We start from the raw sequence: 27,423 nt of genomic DNA on the forward strand, positions 1-27,423 counted from the left end.
GTATCCTTTTTGTGTGTAGGAAAATGTATATTTCATGTGGTAAAATTTAAATATTTTTTATTACTTTTGGGTGTCTTGAACGGATTAATTTGATATCCATTATTTCTTATGGGGAAAATTTATTCGACTTACGATAATTTCGTCTTACGATGTGCTCTCTGGAAAAGATTAATATCGTAAGTCAGGGGTCCACTGTATTAGGTATACAGTAGAGTATTTTAGTGCATTTTATTGTTATTTTAACATTGCACCATTCCGATTTAAAAGACCTTTGGACAACCCCTATTGTTAGTCTGCTATATTGAGGGTTTACTCTACCCTTACACCTTCTTTACTTCCAACAATTCATCTACTGAACTACCTGCGTACCCTGTTTGGTAATGTCATATATTCATTTCTAACAGTATACTATTTATGTTGTTCAGGTTCAGTCTGGCAGCTTTTATCCATCAAGACTTGAGAGCTACTGCCCTTCTAATGGTGAGTCTTTTCTTCACCTTGTGAATTTGTTTTGGTTATACTTGGCAAGAGTTAAGAAAATACTAATTTGGTAAATACACTTTTTTTTAAATGTATTTTGAAAAAGTTGCAGAATTGTCCTCTATTTTGCAAAATACAATTTTAGGTTTTTTGGAAAGATACAGTGGAACCTCGGTATTCGAACAGCTCCATACTCAAACAATTCGGTATTCAAACTATTTGTTCAGTAAACAAATTGCTCGGTAGTTGACCGTTTGCTCAGCATTCAACCAAACAAACACGACCTGCCAGAACTTTGCTGTAAATTATTTAATGTTTCTTCTCATTTTTTGGTGTTTTATATACATGTATTATTTGTATAAACAAGTCACCATGGGGTCTAAGAGGGTTAGTGATAATAGCTAACCAAAAAGAAAATTGGTCAGAAAAAATTCATTCTGTACTTGAACAGATCGGCACTCGAACACCCTTCTCAAACCAATTAAGATCAAGTGCCAAGGTTCCATTGTATGTATTTTTTTTTTTTTTGATGTGTGACATTTGCTCGATTCTGGCAAGACAGTTACTGAAAGGACTATGATGAATGTGTTTACTTCTTTAGGTCACCCTACCTTGGTGGGAAATGACTGATGTTGCAAAAAAAAAAAAAAATAAAAAATAGCTTTATTCAGAATAGAAAAATAAGCTGATACGCTGTGTTCTAGTGGTGCTCTAGCACGCTGATGAAAATATAATAAAAAATGTAAATGTTTAATATCAGTCATAATTGCATTTACAAAACTTGAAAGTTTTGGATACTAGCACGGCACATAAATGTTCAAATATAGCGCTAACTTCTGATTTTTTTGTAGAGTTTGGTTCGTGGGTTAACACTGTTACTCATTTTTATGCAGTTGTAAATTCTATAAATTTTTAGTTTGAGTTAATTTGAAAGGATTTGTTTTATCCAACTTTCAGAGTAGATGCATGTGCTTGAAAGAATTTTATCTTAACATTTTCTGTGTCAAAATATATAAGGAAGTGTCTGTTGTCATGAAATCATATTGTGGAGTGTGTTGCAGCATGTCTTTAGAAATACATCTCCCATTAATATAAAGTATTTAGTTTAAATTTAAAAGATTTTTATATTTTCTCGATGCGGTCCGAGGACGTAAGAGTAAGTTTAAGTACCATTGCACATATATCTTTCATTGCTCTTTTATGTAGCTAGAATAATGTGTTGCATCACAGATTACGAGTGAAGTATGTACACTGCTAAAAGTGGAGAGCTAAAAATAAAAAAAATACCAAGTATAATATATTTATTTCTATGCTTTGTGGTATCCACTGACCCCCAGAATATACTAAACTTGCTTACACACAATACAGCTTGAAATCCTGTTCTTTACTTAGTAACCATTGATTACTTTGCCTGATTGATGAGTCATGAGACTACAGTAATAACCTTTCTGAGCTTAAAAGGTATTGCACCGGCGCAGCCCTTGGGCTGTCACATCCCTTCGGCCCAACAATTGTAGCAACAATATTTTGGTTCTTTCGGTCTAAATGATGTTTCGGTCTGACTTGGACCATAAAATAGTGTGACTAGTTAATGGTCCAAGTAGGACTGAAGCATCGTCATAAGTTTCTTTCTCCTTTGTGCAGGCTGTTTTTGTATTGTAGCACTTAGGGTTGTATTGTGTGTGAGTGAGAGGCCAAGTGTTTTGCATGGGCTCATGTGGATCCATTGCAGCATAGGAAACTTTACCTTCATCAAAGGTAAGATAAATAAATAAAATTCTATCTTCCTATCATATTGCCTGATCAAGAACATGTAGAAGCATTACCTGGATGATTATTAAGAATGTAGCTGAAGGATATTAAAAAAAGTGTAAATTGCTTTAATTGCTTCTGCTTTATAGCTTATTATTGTGAATCTGGCAGTGATGTAAAAAGCTTATGCACTTATTTTCCTGTTTTTCTTTTGAGTATACATGAGTAAAAATTACTATACTTCTTGATCAGGTAAAGAAATGTTTAATTGATAAATATATCTTTCCCTTTAATCATGTTTTATTTTGATTGGTCCGGCACTATTTTTTTTTGTGAACATCAAAGCACCATTTACTATGTGTAATATAAATCTTCCTATGTGCTTGCAAATTTTCAAGTGAGATTAATAAGATATTAAAAGGCACATTAATCAAGTGCTTTTTATTGTTGGCTTAAATATTGTGATTATTTACAGCTGGTGATTTAAAAATAAAATTAGATGTTAATTTTTTGTAGAATCATAATTTTGTTTTATGAATATAAGTTTCAGTCTGTTTATTAAAAATTGGTTAAATTTTTTTAAGATAATGTGCATTGACAAAATTATGCTTAATATCTGCGTCTACTCTCCTTGGGGAAGTCGAACAGAATTCTTCCTCTGTAAGCTATGCGTGTCGTAAGAGGCGACTAAAATGCTGGGAGCAAGTGGCTAGTAACCCCCTTCTGTATGCATTACTAAATTTAAAAAGAGAAACTTTTGTTTTTCTTTTTAGGTCACCCTGCCTTGGTGGGATATGACTGGTTTATTAAAAAAAAAAAAAAATGCATCTACATCTCATATCCATTAAAGCCTCTTCTCACTTAATGACGGGGTTTCGTTCCTAAGTAAATGGATTTATTGCTAAACAAGGAGCATACTATAATGGTAGTGGGTTTGTGTCATCCATCTTTGATATTGTTTTAATGTCACCTTTGCACCATTTATAACATTTCTGGTATATTTTTAAATGTTTGTACAGTAGTGTACTGTATATTGTAATAAACAGAATAGAGGAAATCAGCTCTATTAAACATTATTTAGGTATGCATACTGGTCAGAGAGTCCGTCGTAAGTCTGAGTCGTCAATAAACGAGTACGTCGCTAAGTGAGGAGAGGCTGTAATTTGATTTATTTTGGGTCTACCTGCACTTAAATGAATAATCAACTTGAAACTTTATTTCTTGCAACTATTTGTTATTTAGAGCACATTGTTGAGCCACTTTAAATTACAGTTTCTTAATACAGTAAATAATAAATTATCCAGCGATCAGGTACTCAGCTTTCAGTGTTATTTTGCAGTCTTGTTTGATCTGGCACATGCACAGATAATGCGAGAATGGCATGTGCTAAACAGAGGGACCACAGAGAAGTGATGTATTCATTCAGTGTTGAAAACCTAATGTGCCTTCCCTCCTGATGGGGTTGAGTACTTATCATTGATCTCCTGTACTGCTGATTTAAGCATTAGTGGGGATCATAATTGACATCACTACAATACACACTAGTTAAATGAAGTCATGAGATGGGCTTATGTTTTCATGTGCTGTATTGTAAAGCAATATAATTGATATATAAATATTAAATTAAACCAAAAGCTTAATACAAAATTTGCAAGACTTTATTTTTGTTTCCTTGAGTATTTTGCTGTGATCAGTTGGAATCTTGGCATGAATTTATTTAAAGCAAATAAGCATTTCAGTAGTTTTATTAACTTTCATATCTGTCTTTTTCCCCATACATGTATTTTCACTTTTATTCACTTAAGTAATATGGCACTTACAAGTACTTTTTCCAGCTTATTCAGTTTGAATTTATTCACGTAAAATTACCATATATGTTATATTTTGCACTTCCAAGAGCTGGTTGTGCATAATTTTCATTAAAATTATAATCATGCTCTAGTTATGGTGTGTACCTTCACACTGTAGTGCCTTTGCAGTCCTGCACTTCTTGTGTTCCTGCACTGTACTGTGAATCATAACACTAATCACCAAAGTAATGCAACATATCCACTTATGTTGCCTTTAAACCACATACTGAAGCAGTGTGCTGAGATGACTGCTTATCAATCCAAATATTGCATAGTGGTAGTAGTTAGCATCAACTTGATATGCAGAACTAGTTAATTTATCACAAACTTGAGCTTAATCTTTTGTAGATTTTTTAATAATTACTGTGAGAATTAATTGATAATCCCAATACTGATCTGATTTAACTTATTCTTGAATATCATGTTGGTACTGTATGAAGTTTTCTCTGAAGAAGACAGAATGAGCTTAACTGAAGCATCATTAATTTGAGTTTATCCATAATGAAGAGCTGTTAAGTCTTGTCATTAATCATATATACTAGTACTGTATATTCTTTTCATTATATTTTACTTTTACTGCAAATGAATGTTTTCCTATATTTTGTATGACAGTAGTTGTTTTATATTTCTTTGAGTTATTTATATACATTTTTAATAAGTTTTATTTCTGTATAATTTAAAAAAAGAAATATGAATTTTGTATTAATGTTATAATTTACAAGTTAGCACCACTTGCACATTTTCAAGTACAGACTGACCTATTAATGTGTCATTCTAGTTCTTACCTACAAGAAGGTCCAGTCACACCACTTATTGCAGAAACCCACTCATTACTCTTATAGCTTTTCACTGATGTGCTCCCTTGTTGTAGCATATTTGTCCTTTCAGGGGACAGGTGCCTTGATGCTGGTGAAAGGCACTTGTTCCAAGGAATTGGAGCTTTCCCCTTCATTGTACCAAACCTGATTACTTCCCATTCCTAAGACTTTGTGATATCCTTTATAAATTTACAACTTGCCTACGAATATGAATGATAGCATTTTTTTTATACTGAAAACAACACCATAGACTTTTCTAACATTATATTTGTGTGTATGCAGGACTTGTTTTGTTTGATTTTCATCTTCATATAGTACAGTATGTGAACTTACATAGGTTGTGTATGTCATAGATTCATCATGGACAGAAGACAGGTTCATCATGTTTTTCCATGTACATGTACAGTATTTATAATAATGATTTTGTTTTAATCCAGGAAAGATTCGAGGCAAACACATGGGCTGCTTTGTTGACAGTCGAGAAAATCGATTGTTAAGAGGCCATGCAGGACAGCTGAAGCGGAATACTCCAAATTTATGTAGCGATATATGTTACCAGCGAGGATATATTTATTCTGGGGTCCAGTATGGGTAAGCCTTTCTGTCCAATTTATAGATCAGGTCATATTCATAGGAATAAATACTGTATATTAAATTTTTTCATAATGCGAGGTATGTGCCAGTAAATCATTGTCTTAATTAAAATAAAGTGTAAAGTGAAGAACTTGTGGGAAAATAGGGTTACAATTGGGACACATTGAGAAATGCTAGACATCTTTTCTTCAAATATTGTAATATGTCAAAAATAAAATTTATGTTGCCATTCATTCTAATGGATATTGCCATACATTCTAATGAATGTTGCTTAATAATAGGGAAGTGTGTGGAGAGGCCTGATGTGGCCTTGCTGGGCTGAGTTGAATGTAGAGAGGCTTATCAGCTAAACACTAGGAACACATGTCAAGATTGTCAGAATAAAAGATACCACATTTCTTCACCAAATTATATAAAATATTTAGGAACTCTGACTAATACTTTTATTAACTCCACACCTTCTCCTAATATCCACACTCCGAATTTTCTGCATGATATTTACAGCACACGTTGCCCTTAGACAGGACATCTCCACCGCCTCCAACTGCCTCCTCGCTGCAGCACTTACAACCCAAGCTTCACACCCATATAAGAGTGTTGGTACCACTATACTTTCATACATTTCCTTCTTTGCCTCCATAGATAATGTGTTTTGTTTCCACATATACCTCAATGCACCACTCACCTTTTTTTCTTCATCAATTCTATGGTTAACCTCACCCTTCATGCATCCATCCGCTGACACATCAATTCCCAAATATCTGAAAACATTCACTTCTTCCATACTCCTCTCCAATTTGATATCAAATTTTTCTTTATCTAAATCATTTGATACCCTCATCACCTTACTCTTTTCTATGTTCACTTTCAACTTTCTACCTTTACACACCCAAACTCGTCCACTATCCTTTGCAACTTTTCTTTAGAATCTTCCATAAGCACAGTATCATCAGCAAAAAGTAACTGTGTCAATTCCCATTTTGTATTTGATTCCCCATAATTTAATCCCACCCCTCTCCCCAACTCCCTAGCATTTACTTCTTTTACAACCCCATCTATAAATATATTAAACAACCATGGTGACATTACACATCCCTGTCTAAGACTCATCTTTACCTGGAAGTAGTCTTCCTTTCTTCTGCATACCCTAACCTGAGCCTCACTATCCTTATAAAAACTCTTTACAGCCTTTAGTAATTTACTACCTATTCCATATACTTGCAACATCTGCCATATTGCTCCCCTATCCACTGTATCATATGCCTTATCTAAATCCATAAATGCAATGAAAACTTCCCTACCTTTATCTAAATACTGTTCACATACAGTGGACCCCCGGTTAACGAACTTTTTTCATTCCAGTAGTATGTTCAGGTGCCAGTACTGACTGAATTTTTTCCCATAAGGAATATTGTGAAGTAGATTAGTCCATTTCAGACCCCCAAACATACACGTACAAACGCACTTACATAAATACACTTACATAATTGGTCGCATTTGGAGGTGATCGTTAAGCGGGGGTCCACTGTATATGCTTCACGTGATCTACACATCCCCAACCCACTCTAAAACCTCCTTGCTCATCCGCAAGCCTACATTCTGTCTTGCCTCTAATTCTTTCAATAATAACCCTACCATACACATTTCCTGGTATACTCAGTAAACTTATTCCTCTTTAATTTTTACAGTCTCTTTTGTCTCCGTTCCTTTTATATAAAGGAACTAAACATGCTCTCTGCCAATCCCTAGGTACCTTCCCCTCTTTCATACATTTATTGAACAAACAATATCAACCACTCCAACTCAATATATCTCCCTGCTTTTAACATTTCTGTCATGATTCTGTCAGTTCCAGCTGCTTTACCCCCTTTCATTCTACGTAATGCCTCACGCACCTCTGCCACACTCGCATCTTGCTCTTCTTCACTCCTAAAAGATGGTATACCTCCCTGATCAGTGCATGAAATTACCACCTCCCTTCTTCATCAACATTTAAAAGTTCCTCAAAATATTCCTGCCATCTACCCAATACCTCCATCTTCCCATCTACTAACTCCCCTACTCTGTTTTTAACTGACAAATCCATTTGTTCCCTACACTTTCTTAACTTGTTTATGTCACTCCAAAATTTTTTCTTATTTTCATTAAAATTTCTTGACAGCACCTCTCCCATTCTTTCATCTGCTCTTCTTTTGCACTCTAACCACTCTCTATGCACTCATTCACCATTTCCCAAAATCTGTCTCTCTCATCCACACTTCTCTCCTCCCCAGGTGCATAAACACTTACTATAACCCACTTTTCACATCCAACCCTTATTTTATACCACATAATCCTTGCATTTATACATTTATATTCCCTCTTTTCCTGCCATAACTTATTCTTCAACATTATTGCTACTCCTTCTTTAGCTCTAACTCTATTTGGAACCCCAGGTGTTTACAGTGAAACATATAAGTGAACAGTATTTAGATAAGGCTAAAGAGGTCTTTGTGGCATTTATGGATTTGGAAAAGGCGTATGACAGGGTGGATAGGGGGGCAATGTGGCAGATGTTGCAAGTGTATGGTGTAGGAGGTAGGTTACTGAAAGCAGTGAAGAGTTTTTACGAGGATAGTGAGGCTCAAGTTAGAGTATGTAGAAAAGAGGGAAATTTTTTCCCAGTAAAAGTAGGCCTTAGACAAGGATGTGTGATGTCACCGTGGTTGTTTAATATATTTATAGATGGGGTTGTAAGAGAAGTAAATGCGAGGGTCTTGGCAAGAGGCGTGGAGTTAAAAGATAAAGAATCACACACAGGGTGGGAGTTGTCACAGCTGCTCTTTGCTGATGACACTGTGCTCTTGGGAGATTCTGAAGAGAAGCTGCAGAGATTGGTGGATGAATTTGGTAGGGTGTGCAAAAGAAGAAAATTAAAGGTGAATACAGGAAAGAGTAAGGTTATGAGGATAACAAAAAGATTAGGTGATGAAAGATTGAATATCAGATTGGAGGGAGAGAGTATGGAGGAGGTGAACGTATTCAGATATTTGGGAGTGGACGTGTCAGCGGATGGGTCTATGAAAGATGAGGTGAATCATAGAATTGATGAGGGAAAAAGAGTGAGTGGTGCACTTAGGAGTCTGTGGAGACAAAGAACTTTGTCCTTGGAGGCAAAGAGGGGAATGTATGAGAGTATAGTTTTACCAACGCTCTTATATGGGTGTGAAGCATGGGTGATGAATGTTGCAGCGAGGAGAAGGCTGGAGGCAGTGGAGATGTCATGTCTGAGGGCAATGTGTGGTGTGAATATAATGCAGAGAATTCGTAGTTTGGAAGTTAGGAGGAGGTGCGGGATTACCAAAACTGTTGTCCAGAGGGCTGAGGAAGGGTTGTTGAGGTGGTTCGGACATGTAGAGAGAATGGAGCGAAACAGAATAACTTCAAGAGTGTATCAGTCTGTAGTGGAAGGAAGGCGGGGTAGGGGTCGGCCTAGGAAGGGTTGGAGGGAGGGGGTAAAGGAGGTTTTGTGTGCGAGGGGCTTGGACTTCCAGCAGGCATGCGTGAGCGTGTTTGATAGGAGTGAATGGAGACAAATGATTTTTAATACTTGACGTGCTGTTGGAGTGTGAGCAAAGTAACATTTATGAAGGGGTTCAGGGAAACCGGCAGGCCGGACTTGAGTCCTGGAGATGGGAAGTACAGTGCCTGCACTCTGAAGGAGGGGTGTTAATGTTGCAGTTTAAAAACTGTAGTGTAAAGCACCCTTCTGGCAAGACAGTGATGGAGTGAATGATGGTGAAAGTTTTTCTTTTTCGGGCCACCCTGCCTTGGTGGGAATCGGCCAGTGTGATAATAAAAAAAAATAATATTAAACTCTCCTACCCCCTTCAGCTTTGTTTCACTTAAAGCCAGGACATACAGCTTCTTCTCATTCATAACATCCACAATCATCTCTTTCTTATCATTTGCACAACATCCATGCACATTCAAACATCCTACTTTGACGGTTTTCTTCTTTTTCTTTTTAGTAAGCTATACGGGAAAAGGGGTTACTAGCCCATTGTTCCCGGCATTTTAGTTGACTTTTACAACACGCATGGCTTATGGAGGAAAGATTCTTATTCCACTTCCCCATGGATATGAAATGAAAATAAGAACAAGAACTATTAAGATACAATCAAAGAAAACTCAGATGAGTGTGTATACATAAACGTGTAGTGTGACCTAAGTGTAAGTAGAAGTAGCAAGACGTACCTGAAATCTTGCCTGTTTATGAGACAGAAAAATGACATCAGCAATCCTACCATCATGTAAAACAAATACAATGGAACCTCAAAAATCGAACTGCTCCCAACACAACCAATTATGTAAGTGTATTTTTGTAAGTGCTTTTATAAGTGTATTTTTGAGGGTCTGAAATGGACTAACCTAATTTACATTATTCCTCATGGGAATAAATTCATTCGGTAAAGGCACTCGAACAGCTTCTGGACCAAAGAAAGTTCGATATTTGAGGTTCCACTGTACAGGCTTCCTTTTTACATTCACTTGGTAGGATGGTAGTACCTCCCTGAATGGTTGCTGTCTACCAACCTACTACCTACAAATGAACATTTTTTTTTTTTTTCAACAAGTCAACTCCCAAATATCTGAAAACATTCACTTCTTCCATACTCCTCCTCCCTAATTTGATATCCAATTTTTCTTTATCTAAATCATTTGATACTCTCATCACCTTACTCTTTTCTATGTTTTCTTTCAGCTTTCTACCTTTACACACATTCCCAAATTCATCCACTAACCTTTGCAATTTTTCTTTAGAATCTCCCATAAGCACAGTATCATCAGCAAAAAGTAACTGTGTCACTTCCCATTTTGTATTTAATTCCCCATAATTTAATCCCACCCCTCTCCCAAACACCCTAGCATTTACTTCTTTTACAACCCCATCTATAAATATATTAAACAACCATGGTGGCATTACACATCCCTGTCTAAGACCTACCTTTACCGGGAAGTAGTCTCCCTCTCTTCTATACCCCCTAACCTGAGCTTCACTAAAACAGACCAAAGAAAAAATATTAATGCAAATATATTGGAGGTAGCATCAGCTGAGCTCAAGAACATTTCAATATTGGTAAACATGGGTTTATGAAAGATGAGGTTAACAATAAAATTGATGAAGGAAAAAAGGCGAGCGGTGCATTGAGATACTTGTGGAGAGAAAAAACGTTATCCATGGAGGCGAAGAAGGGAATGTATGAGAGTATAGTGGTACCAACACTCTTATATGGGTGTGATGCATGGACTGTAAATGGTGTAGTGAGGATGAGGCTGGAGGCAGTGGAGATGTCAAGTCTAAGGGCAATGTGTGGTGTAAATATTATGCAGAGAATTTATACTGTGGAAATTAGGAGGATGTGTGGAGTTGCTAAAAGTATTAGTCAGAGGGCTGAAGAGGGGTTGTTGAGGCAGTTTGGTCATTTAGAGAGAATGGAAAAAAGTAGAATGACTTAGAGAGTGTATAAATCTGTAGGGGAAGGAAGGCGGGGTAGGGGTCATCCTCGAAAAGGTTGGAGGGAGGGGGTAAAGGAGGTTTTGTGGACAAGGGGTTTGGACTTCCAGCAAGCATGGTGAGCATGTTAGATAAGAATGAATGGAGACAAATGGTTTTTGAGACCTAACGATCTGTTGAAGTGTGAGCAGGGTAATATTTTGTGAAGGGATTCAAGGAAACCGTTTAGCCGGACTTGAGTCCTGGAAACGGGAAGAGCAATGCCTGCACTTAATCCTTTGACTGTTGCAACCCCCAATCCTGAGGTGTCTCCTGGTGTTGCAAAATTTAAAAAAAAAGTAATTATTTTTTCTTAGGAAATGATAGAGAATCTTTTCCCGATTGTAATGACACCAAAAAAACGAAATCTGATGGAAAACTGATGGAATTACGCTCTTGCGAAGTTAGTGACCTCGGCGATATTTACAAGTCGGCAATTTCACCGACTTTGAGCCCTATTTTCGGCTAATTCCATTGTTCCAATCGACCAAACTCATAGCTATTTCTTTAGAACTCCATTTTTTCAATCGATTGAGTACAAGAAACTGCCCATTTACCGATTTCAACTATCCAATAACATGGTCAGAAATTTGCAATTTGGCCAATTTCACGAAAATTAAAAAATATGACAATTTCAAAATAAGGTCCAGAATGAACAATGCAGACACTCCTCGCTCTAAAATAATATTTTCTTTGTTCATCAGTCACATCTCCAGGCCCCTCTGATATTACTCTTGCTTTCTATTTTGAATTTTTATTCAAACAAAAAATAGAAGATTTACTGTTATGCAGACTACTGCAATACTGTAATAATTGTATAAATAATGTCAACCCATTCATGACTGCATATTAGAATGGCTAGTTGGATATTTATTGGACAATGACATCATTTGTTTACTTTTGAACATCGGCAAAAATCAAACATTTCCTCTACTTTGAGCTCCATTTCCAGGTTCTTTTTATAGTAAAACCAATCAAAATCCTCTATTTCTATATGTTTTTCATTCTATCCAATGAGACCAAGAAAACGAGAATACAACCATAAATACTATACGAAAATAGACCACAAAGTCGGCATTTTAATTAAAAAAACGGTCTTTGTTTTTTTTTCTCATTATGCACTGCGTGCTCCAGGATTTTTTTATATGGTGCACACTGACCACACAGACCCATTCTCTCACATGTGGGCCTACCAGCTTTCTCCTGCTTGATTTGAAGCTGCTAGAATTTATGAGTATATATACGTCAAACACGGTACCTCGTAAGACGTATATATACAACCGAAACAGTCAAAGGGTTAAAAGGAGGGGTTTTGGATATTGGCAATTCGGAGGGACATCTGAACTGTCGTATCTGAGCGCCTCTGCAAAGACAATGATTATGTATGAGTGATGGTGAAAGTGCTGAATGATGAAAGTTTTTTCTTTCTTCGTGGGTCACCCTGCCCCAGTGGGAAATGGCCAACATGTTAAAAAAAAAAAAGTTACATTTTCTTGCCTAGTGGATATAGAGATATGCATGCTGTATGTGAATATGGCTTGATATGGCATAAGTTTTGATGACCCTATAAATTAACAACACAGATAACTTGTTATGGCTGATAAATAAGACATGTGAAACACCTGGGTATCTCTATTGAGAGATGTTTTTGCCTGCTGAACAGGCTGTATCAGTCTAATATAGAGGCTTGAAAATGGAGCTTTTTATACTGGAGCGAAGGATAGAAATGAGGTGCAGCAGTTGAAGATGTGGTCATGTGTGGCAGGGCCCACATTTGACCTAGTGAAAGTAGATCATGCCCATAGGGTGGGCCAACAGTGGAGTTGAAGACATGGTCACGTGTTTGCTGGGCCCACTGGAGAAAATAGGTCGGACTCACTCCTCATGCCTTTGTATTAGACTGACATAGCTTTCTGCTAAGGTAAAACATCTCTCAAACAAAGATAGCTAAGTGTTTCACATGTGTTTTTCATAATCTTGTCAGTTTTATATCTATGCTCTAATTAAGTTGTCTGGCATAGCAAGACCATGGAATCTTGGTACAGAGAATATCTTTTATAGCTCTTTTGCTAAAATCTCTGGCCCATCTTATAGTCTTGACTCACTTTTATTAGTGGGTCATGCCTACATGTGACCTTATCTTCAACTACTGCATCTCGTAACTTCTTCTACTGGATCCAGTATAAAAGTCCCCGTCCTCATGACTCTGTAATACGTTCACAAAGCCTGCCATGCAGGTAAAACTTCTCTCAGTGAAGATACCCAGGCATAGCATGTTTTATTCATCAATCTATCACTAATTATACCTTTGGCCAAATGATATTTGTTACTATTGCTCCTCAGTGAGGCCCACTACACAACTTTGTTTAATAACTATTTCACACTCTAGTATTATCAGTCTTTATTTTCAACACACTGGCTGTCTCCCATTGAGGTAAGGTGACCCTAAATTGAAGCAACACTAACCATCACTCGCTCCATCACTGCCTTGCAAGAGGCATGCCGACATTACGGCTCAGATGCCCCTCCAAACTGTAGTATAACCACCCCTTTTTCATAGTTCAGGCACTGTCACATACCCTGAAATGTGTAATTATAGCTTAATTAGGATAATTTATGGTTCTGAGTTACTATCCTTCTGGTTAATAATTGGATAAAATTATAATTGTTTTCTATTAAATTTTTGAGTATTTTTGATGTGAATGCACCAGATATTTTCTTCAAACTTTTTATACAGGTGCTTTATATAAATTAGGCATTCATAAGCCGTATAGATTTTGGAAAAGATTCGTTAAGGATGAAAAAATGTTGCCTAATGTCTTGGTCTTGCTTGGTGAGAGGTTGTGGGGGAACTGCTTGCAGTCTGGCGAGCAGATTATGAAAATCTGTGGAGGTTAATACCAAATTTTGCATTAGGCTTAATACTTTTTGGTATTGATTTTTTTATATTTATTTAAGATTTACTGAGTGTTATATCGTTTTGTAACATTATGAGAGGAATGTAATGATTTTTCACAGGCATTAATTCAGCCGCCTATTGTAGTGTTATTCTATTTAAATGTTTACTTTAATTAAACCATTTTTAATATTATTTACAAGTGTTAAGGAACACTACTCTTTTTAAATTTAGTAATGTAGACAGGAGAAGGGGTTACTAGCCCCTTGCTCCCGGTATTTTAGTTGCTTACGGAGGAAGAATTCTGTTCCACTTCCCCGTGGAGATGAGCAGAAATAAACAAAAACAAGAACTAGCAAGAAAAAAGAAGAAATCCCAGAGGGGTGTACTCACCTAGTTGTGGTTGCAGGGGTCAAGTCACAGCTCCTGGCCTTGCCTCTTCACTGGTTGCTACTAGGTTACTCTTCCTGCTCCATGAGCTTTATCGTGTCTCTCTTTAAAGCTATGTATGGATCCTACCTCCACTAAATCACTTCCCAGACTATTCCAGTTCCTGACAACTCTGTGACTGAAGAAATACTCCCTAACATCCCTGTGATTCATCTGAGTCTTCAAGTTCCAATTGTGACTCCTTGTTGCTCTGTCCCATCTCTGGAACATCCTGTCTCTGTCCACCTTGTCAATTCCTCTCAGTATTTTATATGTCATTTTCATATCCCCCCATCTTTCTTGTCCTCAGGTGTCATCAGGTTGATTTCCCTTAACCTCTCATTGTAGGACATGTCCCTTAGCTCTGGGACTAGTCTTGTTGCAGATCTTTGCACTTTCTCTTATTTCCATTCATGCTTGGCTAGGTGTGGGTTCCAGACTGGTGTTACATACTCCACTATAGGCCTGACATACACGGTGTACAAGGTCCTGAACGATTCCTTATTGATATGTTGGAATGCTATTTTTAGGTTTGCTAGGCACCCATATGCTGCAGCAATTATTTGGTTAATGTGCACCTCAGGAGATGTGCCCAGTGTTATACTCACCCCAAGGTCCTTTTCCTTGAGTGAGGTTTGTAGTCTCGGGTCCCTAGACTGTACTCTGTCTGGGGTCTTCTTTGCCCTTCCCCAATCTTCATGACTTTGCACTTGGTGGGATTGAACTCCAGGAGCCAGTTTCCAGACCAAGCCTTCAGCCTGTCCAGATCCCTTTGTAGTTCTGCCTGGTCTTCTTCTGATTGAATTCTTCCCATCAACTTCACATCATCCGCAAACAGGAACACTTCTGAGTCTATTTCTTCCATTGTGTCTTTCACATAAACCAGAAACAGCACTGATCCTAGGACTGACCCCTATGGAACCCCCCTCGTCACAGGCGCGCATTCTGACAGGTATTCCCTGATTCATTGCAGCGCCTTTCCTGTTATACCTGCTTGGTCCTCCAGCTTATGCACTAATCTCTTGTGTGGAACTGTCTCAAAAGCCTTCTTACAGTCCAAGAAAATGCAATCTACCCACCCTTTTTCTTGTCTTACTGCTGTCATCCTGTCATAGAACTCCAGTAGGTTTGTGACACGGGATTTCCCATCCTTGAAACCGTGCTGGTTGTCGTTGAAAAGCTCATTCTTTTCTAAGTGCTCTATCACTCTTCTCCTGATAATCTTCTCCATGACTTTGCATACTATACATGTCAGTGACACTGGTCTGTAGTTTAATGCTTCGTGTGTGTCTCCTTTTTTAAAAATTGGGACTACATTTGCTGTCTTCCATACCTCAGGCAGTTGCCCTGTTTTGATAGATGTGTTGAATATTGTTGTTAGTGGCATGCATAGTGCCTCTGCTCCCCTCTCAGGACCCATGGAGAGATGTTATCCAGCCCCATTGCCTTTGAGGTGTCTAGCTCGCTTAGCAGCATCTTCACTTCTTCCTTGGCTGTGTGTATTGATGGTGTACCCCACCTCTCCGTCTTCCTGGAGTCCCTTCTGTCTCCTCTTTGAATCTCACATTGAGCTCCTCACATACTTCTCAGTTGTTTCTTGTGATCTCCCCTCCTTCCTTTCTCAGTCTGATCACGTGGTCCTTGACTGTTTTTAGGTGTGTATACATGTATATGCTTGTACATGCATGTTTAATGTGACCTAAAAGTAGAAGTAGCAAGGCGTACCTGAAACCTTGCATGTTTATGAGACAGGAAAAAGACACCAGCAATTCTACCATCATGTAAAACAAAGGTTTCTGTTTTATCCTCACTTGGTAGGACTGGGTAAATATTTTTAGTTAAAAATAAATTAGATATGGATTATTATGGTTTGGAAATGCATCACCAATTATAACATGGTATTGTGGGAGAATTGGTTCCAAGTTCCGGGTGCCTGATTTACAGTTGTAAATGGGGGGATCTACTGTATATACCAAGGTTTTGTTTCAGCTTTATTTTCAAAAGAATCAGTATATTTTTTTGATGTTATCTTTGTGAACATCCAACTCTTAATTAAGAATAAGGGTGGATTTCCATTTTAGAAGTATAGAAAAGAGGCTTTTATATTATGCATGCTTATTTACTTATGGTGAAATTTTTTTTTTAGAATTAGATTATACAGTTGATAATGAAGTGTTCATTATACATGAATTTTATATCTTCAACAGGAAGGAATGTTTCTGTGGTAATGAAGAACTGCCCCTTCAAATGAAAGTTGCAGAGAGCATGTGTAACATGCCGTGTTCTGGGGACCCACATTTGAAATGTGGTGATTATCTTCACATTAACATCTATCAAACTGGATTAGCGAGTAAGTAGGATGATCTTTAATCCTTTGAGGGCCCGTCTCGTAGTTCTATGGCTTTGAAGCCATAGTCCAAGCTGTAGTACTACATCATGAGTTCAGCTCACTCAGATAAGCTGTGAGCGGTAAATTTGGGCCTACATATGAGAAAATGCATCTGTGTGGCATTATTTTTATAATTTATTATCACACTGGCCGATTCCCACCAAGGCAGGGTGGCCCGAAAAAGAAAAACTTTCACCACCATTTACTCCATCACTGTAAATGCAGCACCCAGTGCATAATGAGAAAAAAACTGCTGTGTTCTTGGATTAAAACAGCGACTTTGTGGTATATTTTCGTGTGGTTTCCATGGTTGCATTCATGGTTTCTTGGTCTCACTTGATAGAAGGGAAGATATATTACAGAAATAGAAATGATTTTGATTGGTTTTAGCACTGAAAATAGCTTAAAATTGAGCTCAAATTAGCGGAAATGTTTGATTTTTGCCCATGTTCAAGAGTTTACAGATCACATCATGTGTCCAATACACGCCAGCCATTGGGTCTGATGTGCATTTCCAAATATGCTGAGATTATTTATACAGTTATTACAATGTTGCGTAACAGTAAATCTTCTATTTTTGGGTGTGAATAAAAATTCTTTGTGAATAAAAGATCAAAGTGGAATTCATCTGTAAAGCCTGGAAATGTAGCAAATAAACAGAGGAAATGTTATTTTAGTGCAAGGAATGCCTGCATTATTTGTTCTTGACTATTTTGAAATTGGAATGTTTTGAACTTTGTGTGAAATTGGCCAAATTACCAATTTCTGATCACTTTATTGGGTAGTTGAAATAGTTGATTGGGCGATTTCTTGTGCTCAGCAGATAAAGTGGAACACATACTAACAAAATAACTAAGAATTTGGTCTAATGGAACAATGTAATTGGCCAAAAATAGGACTGAAAGTGAGCAAAATCACTGATGCATAAATATCGTTGACACAGCAAAATTTGCGGGAGCATAATTTCGTCAGTTCTTGATCAAATTTCGTTCTTTTTGTTTTATTGCCTTCAGAAAAAGATTCTCTACCATTTCACAAGTTTTTTTTTTTTTTTGAAAATTCTTGGACCCTGTGAGGAATTTTCAGATTAGGGATCTGAACCCTCAAAGGGTTAATATACTTGGTGATCTTGCAGTAAAGTAGTTAAAAATATTGGTTGATTATATAAGCTTTGTCAAGTACAGTGGACCCTCGACCAACAATATTAATCCGTTCCTGAGAGCTCATCGTTAGTTGAAATTATCGTTAGTCGAGTTAATTTTCCTCATAAGAAATAATGGAAATCAAATTAATCCGTTCCTGACACCCCAAAGTATTGAAAAAAAAATTTTTACCACATGAAATATTAATTTTAATACAAATTGAAGAAGACATGTACAATTACATGACACTTACCTTTATTGAAGATCTGGTGATGATTGATGGGATGTGAGGAGGGGAGAGTGTGGATGGTGTTAGTGTTTAGAAGGGGAATCCCCTTCCATTAGGACTTGAGGTGTCAGGTCCTTTTCTGGGGTTACTTCCCTTCTTCTTTTAATGCCACTAGGACCAGCTTGAGAGTCACTGGACCTCTGTCGCACAACATATCTGCCCATAGAGGCCTGTACCTCCCGTTCCTTTGTGACATTCCTGAAGTGTTTCACAACATTGTAAGTGTAATAGTCACCAGGACGGCTTGCAATAGCTGTGTGAGGGTGATTTTCATCAAAAAAGGTTTGCAGTTCAACCCACATTGCACACATTTCCTTAATCTTTGAAGTAGGCACAATGGATTCTACAACTGGCATAGGCATCTCAGGGTTAGCCCCAAACCCTTCAAAATCTTTCTTAATTTCCATACTAATTCTCACCCTTTTTATCACAGGGTTGGCACTAGAAGCTTTCTTGGGGCCCATGGTGACTTATTTTGCAGGTGCAATTACTAAAAACGCTGTGATAGTATGAAATGTTCCGATTGTATGTTTGGATGCGACCGCGGTGGCTGGCTTGTAAACACTGGCACCCACGGGACAAGTGAGGCGCGCTCAGCCTTGGTCGAGTTTTTTAACGCTAGTCGAGGCAAAATTTTTGCGTTAAAATGTATCGCTAGTCGGATTTAACGTTATACTATGCCATCGTTAGTCGAGGGTCCACTGTATATATTGATTATCCGAGTGTGATTAGCTGAATCATTTGCTGGTGACTTTAAAGCTTTGCAGTTTCCTATTTTAAATGCTCAATGGTTTAATTTTTAAACATTATATCTTATGATATTCATCCCACAAAGCTATATGAGCATTAAAGTGATGGGAGGGAAGCAAATTTCTGTGGGATTTAATGTACTCTTGGAACTTAAACAAACTACGATCAATTTCTCTAGTATTAAGTAGTCTGTAAGCCATTAATTTAGTCTGCCCATAATGCCATGGCATGATAGTGGCTCTCTTTGCACTGCAACTACACTGTAACTACAGAATCTCAATGTAAACTTGCAAAGAAATAAAACTTGTATTGTATTGTATTGTATGATGCAAGTATGTAGGATTACATCTCAGCATTCCTCACACCCTGTATAATATGTGTCTGGTTTAAGTGACTCTGATGTATCACCTTCTGCCTGCTGTTACCCTCCTATTTGTGTCATCCTGTTATTGCTGTACATACATTTACAGTTATAATTTAAACTGACTTAATTATTTTTATTAGTATAGGTTATTAAGACATAAATGCATTGGAAAAACTATTTTTGAAGGACAAGTAGAGGTGAATAAGTACATTGCTTACACACTGAAAGTGATAGAGATGTTGTGGGTTTGTAGGTCAGTATATTGGGGTTTGATGTATCTTGGAAAGGCAATTAAGAGTGGGAATGATGGTGCATGTGTGTTCAAGTTATTTTGTCTTTGTAGACAATGGCGAGAAAGTAAAAGCAATGCACCTTTTTTTGCACTACATTGACCATTTCCCTCTAAGGTAGGGTAAACCCAATGATAAACAGATAGGGTGTAAAGCAAACATTCTTTTGTAGACTATGTTTTACTCTGGGTAGAGTTTTATCAAGTTATAAGTATGGCTTGATAAACCTGTATGCAGAGTGTAACAGTCTCTAATAAGGGTTTGCTTTCCACCAGATATCTAGACAATACATGCCATCCTACACACAGGGTGATGCAAACAAGAAAATACATTTACTTACTCCCACTCATTTAGGCAGGGATGTGTGATGTCACCATGGTTGTTTAACATATTTATAGATGGGGTTGTAGAAGAGGTGGAATGCTAGGGTCCTAGGGTTAGGTACGAGATGGGAAGATAGTGAATTTGGTATGGAGTGGGAGTTGTCACAGTTGGGATTTGCCACTGCCATGGTTTTTAGGAGATTTGGAAAAGAAGTTGCAAAGGTTGGTAAACAAATTTGGGAGGGTAAAGAAAAGAAGGAAATTATAAGTGAACATAGGAAAGAGCAAGGTGATGAGAATTTAAAAAACAATAAAGGCAATGAAAAACTGGATATTAGATTCGAGAGAGGGAGTATGGAGGAAGCTATTTTTTTTTTTAACACACAGGCCATATCCCACCAAGGTAGGGTGACCTAAAAAGAAAAATGAAAGTTTTTTTTAAATTTAGTAATTTATACTGGAGAAGGGGTTACTTGCCCCTTGCTCCTGGCATTTTAATCATCTCTTACAGTAAGCATGGCTTACAGTGGAAGAAATCTTTTTCACTTCTCCATGTAGATAAGAGGGAATAAAGAAGAACAAGAGCTATTTAGAAAACAAGAAAACCCAGATGGGTGTACTCACCTAATTGTGGTTGCAGGGGTCAAGACTCGGCTCCTGGCCCCGCCTCTTCACTGATTGCTGTGTAAATATATATGTGTGTACATGTATGTGTAATGATCTAAATATAAGTAGGAGTAGCAAGATATACCAGTTATCCCATATATTTAATGAAACAAGGGAAAAAGACACCAGCAATCCTACTGTCGTATAGGATTACTGGCGTCCATTTCACACTCTCTCGGCAGGACAGTGGTACCTTCCTGGGTGGTTGCTGTCTACCAACCTACTACCTAGGGAGGAAGCAAATTTTATTTTATTATTTTATTAACACATCGGCCGATTCCCACCAAGGCAGGGGGGCCCGAAAAAGAAAAACTTTCATCATCATTTCTTGCCAGAGGGGTACTTTACACTACAATTTATAAAACTGTAACATTAACACCCCTCCTTCAGAGTGCAGAAACTGTACTTTCCATCTCCAGGACTCAAGTCCGGCCTGCTGATTTCCCTGAATCCTTTCATAAATGTTACTTTGCTCACACTCCAACTGCACGTCAAGTATTAAAAACCATTTATCTCCATTCACTCCTATCAAATACACTCATGCATGCTTGCTGGAAGCCCAAGCCCCTTTCACACAAAACCTCCTTTATCTCCTCCCTCCATCCTTTCCTAGGCTGACCCCTACCCCGTCTTACCTCCACTACAGATTTATACACTCTTGAAGTCATTCTGTTTTGTTCCTTTCTCTCTAGATGTCTGAACCACCTCAACAACCCTTCCTCAGCCCTCTGGACAACAGTTTTGGCAATCCCGCACCTCCTCCTAACTTCCAAACTACGAATTCTCTGCATTATATTCACATTACATGTTGCCTTCAGACTTGACATCTCCACTGCCTCCAGCCTTCTCCTCATTGCAACATTCATCACCCATGCTTCACACCCATATGAGAGCATTGGTAAAACTATACTCTCATACATTCCCCTCTTTGCTTCCAAGGACAAAGTTCTTTGTCTCCACAGACTCCTGCTCACCTTTTTCACCTCATCAATTCTATGATTCACCTCATCTTTCATAGACCCATCCGCTGACACGTCCACTCCCAAATATCTGAGTACATTCACCTCCTCCATACTCTTTCCCTCCAATCTGATATCCAATCTTTCGTTACCTAATCTTTTCGTTATCCTCATAACCTTACTCTTCCCTATATTCACTTTTAATTTTCTTCTTTTACATACCCTACCAAATTGATCCACCAACCTCTGCAACTTCTCTTCAGAATCTTCCATGAGCACAGTGTCATCAGCAAAAAGCAATTGTGACAACTACTTTGTGTCTGATTCTTTATCTTTTAACTCCACACCTCTTGCCAAGATCCTTGCATTCACTTCTCTTACAACCCCATCTATAAATATATTGAACAGCCACGGTGACATCACACATCCTTGTCTAAGGCCTTCTTTTACAGGGAAATAATCTCCCTCTTTCCTACATACTCTAACCTGATCCTAACTATCCTCATAAAAGCTCTTCACTGCTTTCAGTAACCTACCTCCTATACCATACACCTGCAATATCTGCCACATTGCCTCCCCTATCCACCCTGTCATATGTTCAGATATTTGGGAGTGAATTTGTCAGTAGATGGTTCTAAGAGAGATGAGGTGAACCATAGAATTGGTAAAGGAAAATAGGTGGGTGGTGCACTTTAAGAATCTGTGGAGACAAAGAACTTCATCTATGGAGGCAAAAAGGGAATATACCAGAAGAAAGTGGTACCAGCACTGTTGTTTGTGTATGAATCATGGGTTTTGAGTGTTACAACAAGGAGGAAAATGTAGGCAGTAGTGATGTATTTGAGGGCAGTGTGAGGTGGGAATATAATGCAGAAAATTTAGAATTTGAAGATTAGGAGATGTGATTTGAGCATATAAAGAGCATGTAGAAAAAATGGGTTGAATAGGAGGGCATATGAATCTGGGATGCAGAGGAGGGGTAGGGGTCATTGTAGGAAAGGTTGGAGGGAGGAGGGCAAAGGAGGTTTTAACCCTTTCACTGCCGAGACCCCTGACCCTTAACTCTGTGTTGAAAAAAAAAAAGATTCTTATGAATGATAGAGAATCTTTTCCTGATGGTAATGACATCAAAAGTACGAAATTTGATGGAAAGCTTATGAAATTACGCTCTTGCAAAGTTATCGATCTCGGTGATATTTATGCACTGGCGGTTTTGCCCAATTTGAGCCCTATTTTTGGCCAATTTCACTGTTCCAGTCTACTAAAATCATAGCTATTTTGCTAGAACTCCATTTGTTCTATCGATTGAGTACAAGAAACTGCCCATTTACCGATTTCAACTACCCAATAAAGTGGTCAGAAATTGGCATTTTGGCCAATTTCACACAAATTTCAAAAGATGCCAGTTTCAAAATAGGGTCCAGAATAAACAAGGCAGACATTCCTGGCACTAAAATAACATTTTCTCTGTACATTAGTTGCATCTCCAGGCCCCTCTTATATTATGCTTGCTTTCCATTTTGAGTTTTTATTCACACAAAAAAATAGAAGATTTACTGTTATGCAGACTACTGCATTATTATAATAATTGTATAAATAATGTCAATCCATTTGTGACTGCATATTAGACCAGCCAGTTGGACATGTTTTGGAAAGTGACATCATTTGTTTACACTGGAACATTGGCAAAAATATATCTTCCATTCTATCAAATGAGACCAAGAAAACAACCATAAATATCATACGAAAATACACCTCAAAGTCACTGTTTTAACCAAAAACACGGTTGGAGTTTTTTTTTCTCATGCACTGCTTGCTGCAGGATTTTTTTTATACTACGCACACTGACCACCCAGACCCATTCTTTCATATGTAAGCCTACCAGTTTTCTTCCACCAGATTTGAAGGAGCTAGAATTTTAGCTTAGTATTACCGGACCAACACTGGCTCTCAAGCCGTAATATTACGGGACCGACACTAAGAGTTAAGTGTTAGAAGGTTGGATATCCAACAAGCTTGTGTGATTGTGTTAGATAGGAGTGAGTGGAACCAAGTGGTTTTAATGATTTGACAGGCTGTTGGAGTGTGAGGAAGATAATATACATAAATGAAGAAATTCAGGGAAACCAGTTAGCTGGACTTTGAGCCCTGGAAGTGGGAAGCATGGAGATGTTGTGGTTTGTAGGGTCGTATGAAGTGTGATGTCGATGCTTCTCTGGCAAGACAGTGATTGAATGAATGAATGTGAAAGTGTTTTCTTCTTTGTTGAATTACTCTACCTTGGTGGATCACTGCTGGAGTGTTAGGGACCCTGTTGGACTAAATATTCAACCCTTTTATTTGTTGACCAATTACGCTCATTTTTGGTGTACAATTAGAAGCTTATATCAATCATGCTTTGATGAAATTTCAGAAAGATCGACCAAAAAGCAAATGAAAAAAGCTAAATTTACTAAAAATTACATTTGGCAGTGGACCCCTGCGAAGTGGTATTTGGAAAAGTGGTTTTGACTCTTGCTGCTGATAGAACACCTTTAATTCCATCATTGCTCGAGTACCAATTGTATAATAAACCTTATCTTCATGCTAAAAAAAAAAATGAAGCTTATAAATTTTTTGACATTTAGGAAGATATTGGCCTTGTTGCCCACACAAATCTGAAAATATTTGAGATACAGTGGAACCTCAAAAATTGAACTGCTCCCAACACAGCCAATTATGTAAGTGTATTTTTGTAAGTGCTTATATAAGTGTATTTTTGTAAGTGCTTTTATAAGTGTATTTTTGAGGGTCTGAAATGGACTAATCTAATTTACATTATTCCTGATGGGAATAAATTCATTCGGTAAAGGCACTCGAACAGCCTTCTGGACTGAAGAAAGTTCGATATTTGAGGTTCCACTGAACTTCAAAACGGAACACGACAGCTTGTAAAGCAATCACTCTTTTATGTTTGTTGTTAAAATCAGGTCAATTCATTCATAAATAATGACGGTCTGCCCCCAAATAGGTAAATAACTTACTTCCGAGATATAGGCTGATACGCGCGGCTGCCCAGGCAAGTGGGGAAATATTTTTTTCCCCGAAAAATTCGCTTTCTTTACACTTTTTCTGTAACCTACGAATGTTTATTACAGTTAGCCATCGTCATCCTCCGTTTTCTCTCATCATAGTGACTAGATACTGGGTATATGGCCTTGAGATGGGATTGGTCCATAAGTTCTTTCCTCTCAGGCGTCATATAATTTTTCTGTCTCATAAACACGCTAGATAACAGGGATATCTTGCTACTCCTACTTACACTTTGGTCACACTTCACAGACACGCACATGCATATATATATACATACATCTAGGTTTTTCTCCTTTTTCTAAATAGCTCTTGTTCTTCTTTATTTCTCCTATTGTCCATGGGGAAGTGGAAAAGAATCTTTCCTCCGTAAGCCATGCGTGTCGTATGAGGCGACTAAAATGCCGGGAGCAATGGGCTAGTAACCCCTTCTCCTGTAGACATTTACTAAAAAAGAGAAGAAGAAAAACTTTATAAAACTGGGATGCTTAAATGTGCGTGGATGTAGTGCGGATGACAAGAAACAGATGATTGCTGATGTTATGAATGAAAAAAAGTTGGATGTCCTGGCCCTAAGCGAAACAAAGCTGAAGGGGGTAGGAGAGTTTCAGTGGGGGGAAATAAATGGGATTAAATCTGGAGTATCTGAGAGAGTTAGAGCAAAGGAAGGGGTAGCAGTAATGTTAAATGATCAGTTATGGAAGGAGAAAAGAGAATATGAATGTGTAAATTCAAGAATTATGTGGATTAAAGTAAAGGTTGGATGCGAGAAGTGGGTCATAATAAGCGTGTATGCACCTGGAGAAGAGAGGAATGCAGAGGAGAGAGAGAGATTTTGGGAGATGTTAAGTGAATGTATAGGAGCCTTTGAACCAAGTGAGAGAGTAATTGTGGTAGGGGACCTGAATGCTAAAGTAGGAGAAACTTTTAGAGAGGGTGTGGTAGGTAAGTTTGGGGTGCCAGGTGTAAATGATAATGGGAGCCCTTTGATTGAACTTTGTATAATACAGAAAGGGGTTTAGTTATAGGTAATACATATTTTAAGAAAAAGAGGATAAATAAGTATACAAGATATGATGTAGGGCGAAATGACAGTAGTTTGTTGGATTATGTATTGGTAGATAAAAGACTGTTGAGTAGACTTCAGGATGTACATGTTTATAGAGGGGCCACAGATATATCAGATCACTTTCTAGTTGTAGCTACACTGAGAGTAAAAGGTAGATGGGATACAAGGAGAATAGAAGCATCAGGGAAGAGAGAGGTGAAGGTTTATAAACTAAAAGAGGAGGCAGTTAGGGTAAGATATAAACAGCTATTGGAGGATAGATGGGCTAATGAGAGCATAGGCAATGGGGTCGAAGAGGTATGGGGTAGGTTTAAAAATGTAGTGTTAGAGTGTTCAGCAGAAGTTTGTGGTTACAGGAAAGTGGGTGCGGGAGGGAAGAGGAGCGATTGGTGGAATGATGATGTAAAGAGAGTAGTATGAGAAGTTTTTACAAAGTAGAAGTGATGCAAGGAGGGAAGAGTATATGGAGAAAAAGAGAGAGGTTAAGAGAGTGGTGAAGCAATGTAAAAAGAGAGCAAATGAGAGAGTGGGTGAGATGTTATCAACAAATTTTGTTGAAAATAAGAAAAAGTTTTGGAGTGAGATTAACAAGTTAAGAAAGCCTAGAGAACAAATGGATTTGTCAGTTAAAAATAGGAGAGGAGAGTTATTAAATGGAGAGTTAGAGGTATTGGGAAGATGGAGGGAATGTTTTGAGGAATTGTTAAATGTTGATGAAGATAGGGAAGCTGTGATTTCGTGTATAGGGCAAGGAGGAATAACATCTTGTAGGAGTGAGGAAGAGCCAGTTGTGAGTGTGGGGGAAGTTCGTGAGGCAGTAGGTAAAATGAAAGGGGGTAAGGCAGCCAGGATTGATGGGATAAAGATAGAAATGTTAAAAGCAGGTGGGGATATAGTTTTGGAGTGGTTGGTGCAATTATTTAATAAATGTATGGAAGAGGGTAAGGTACCTAGGGATTGGCAGAGAGCATGCATAGTTCCTTTGTATAAAGGCAAAGGGGATAAAAGAGAGTGCAAAAATTATAGGGGGATAAGTCTGTTGAGTATACCTGGTAAAGTGTATGGTAGAGTTATAATTGAAAGAATTAAGAGTAAGACGGAAAATAGGATAGCAGATGAACAAGGAGGCTTTAGGAAAGGTAGGGGGTGTGTGGACCAGGTGTTTACAGTGAAACATATAAGTGAACAGTATTTAGATAAGGCTAAAGAGGTCTTTGTGGCATTTATGGATTTGGAAAAGGCATATGACAGGGTGGATAGGGGGGCAATGTGGCAGATGTTGCAAGTGTATGGTGTAGGAGGTAGGTTACTGAAAGCAGTGAAGAGTTTTTATGAGGATAGTGAGGCTCAAGTTAGAGTATGTAGGAAAGAGGGAAATTTTTTCCCAGTAAAAGTAGGCCTTAGACAAGGATGTGTGATGTCACCGTGGTTGTTTAATATATTTATAGATGGGGTTGTAAGAGAAGTAAATGCGAGGGTCTTGGCAAGAGGCGTGGAGTTAAAAGATAAAGAATCACACACAAAGTGGGAGTTGTCACAGCTGCTCTTTGCTGATGACACTGTGCTCTTGGGAGATTCTGAAGAGAAGTTGCAGAGATTGGTGGATGAATTTGGTAGGGTGTGCAAAAGAAGAAAATTAAAGGTGAATACAGGAAAGAGTAAGGTTATGAGGATAACAAAAAGATTAGGTGATGAAAGATTGAATATCAGATTGGAGGGAGAGAGTATGGAGGAGGTGAACGTATTCAGATATTTGGG

The 27,423-nt window shown here is 37.9% G+C and overlaps 1 protein-coding gene across 1 annotated transcript in view; it reads left to right on the top strand.

Moving 5' to 3' along the window:
* The window catches only part of oxt (Xylosyltransferase oxt), a 184,932-nt gene that overhangs the window by 72,625 nt on the left and 84,884 nt on the right, over positions 1 to 27,423 (top strand). The window contains exons 4-6 of the mRNA XM_070082367.1: positions 426 to 480; positions 5,338 to 5,491; positions 16,563 to 16,705. Coding sequence (XP_069938468.1) covers positions 426 to 480; positions 5,338 to 5,491; positions 16,563 to 16,705 — 352 coding nt within the window. The remainder of the gene's footprint in view (positions 1 to 425; positions 481 to 5,337; positions 5,492 to 16,562; positions 16,706 to 27,423) is intronic.

The sequence above is a fragment of the Cherax quadricarinatus genome, chromosome 7 (assembly GCF_038502225.1).
Source record: "Cherax quadricarinatus isolate ZL_2023a chromosome 7, ASM3850222v1, whole genome shotgun sequence".
NCBI classification, from domain to species: domain Eukaryota; kingdom Metazoa; phylum Arthropoda; class Malacostraca; order Decapoda; family Parastacidae; genus Cherax; species Cherax quadricarinatus.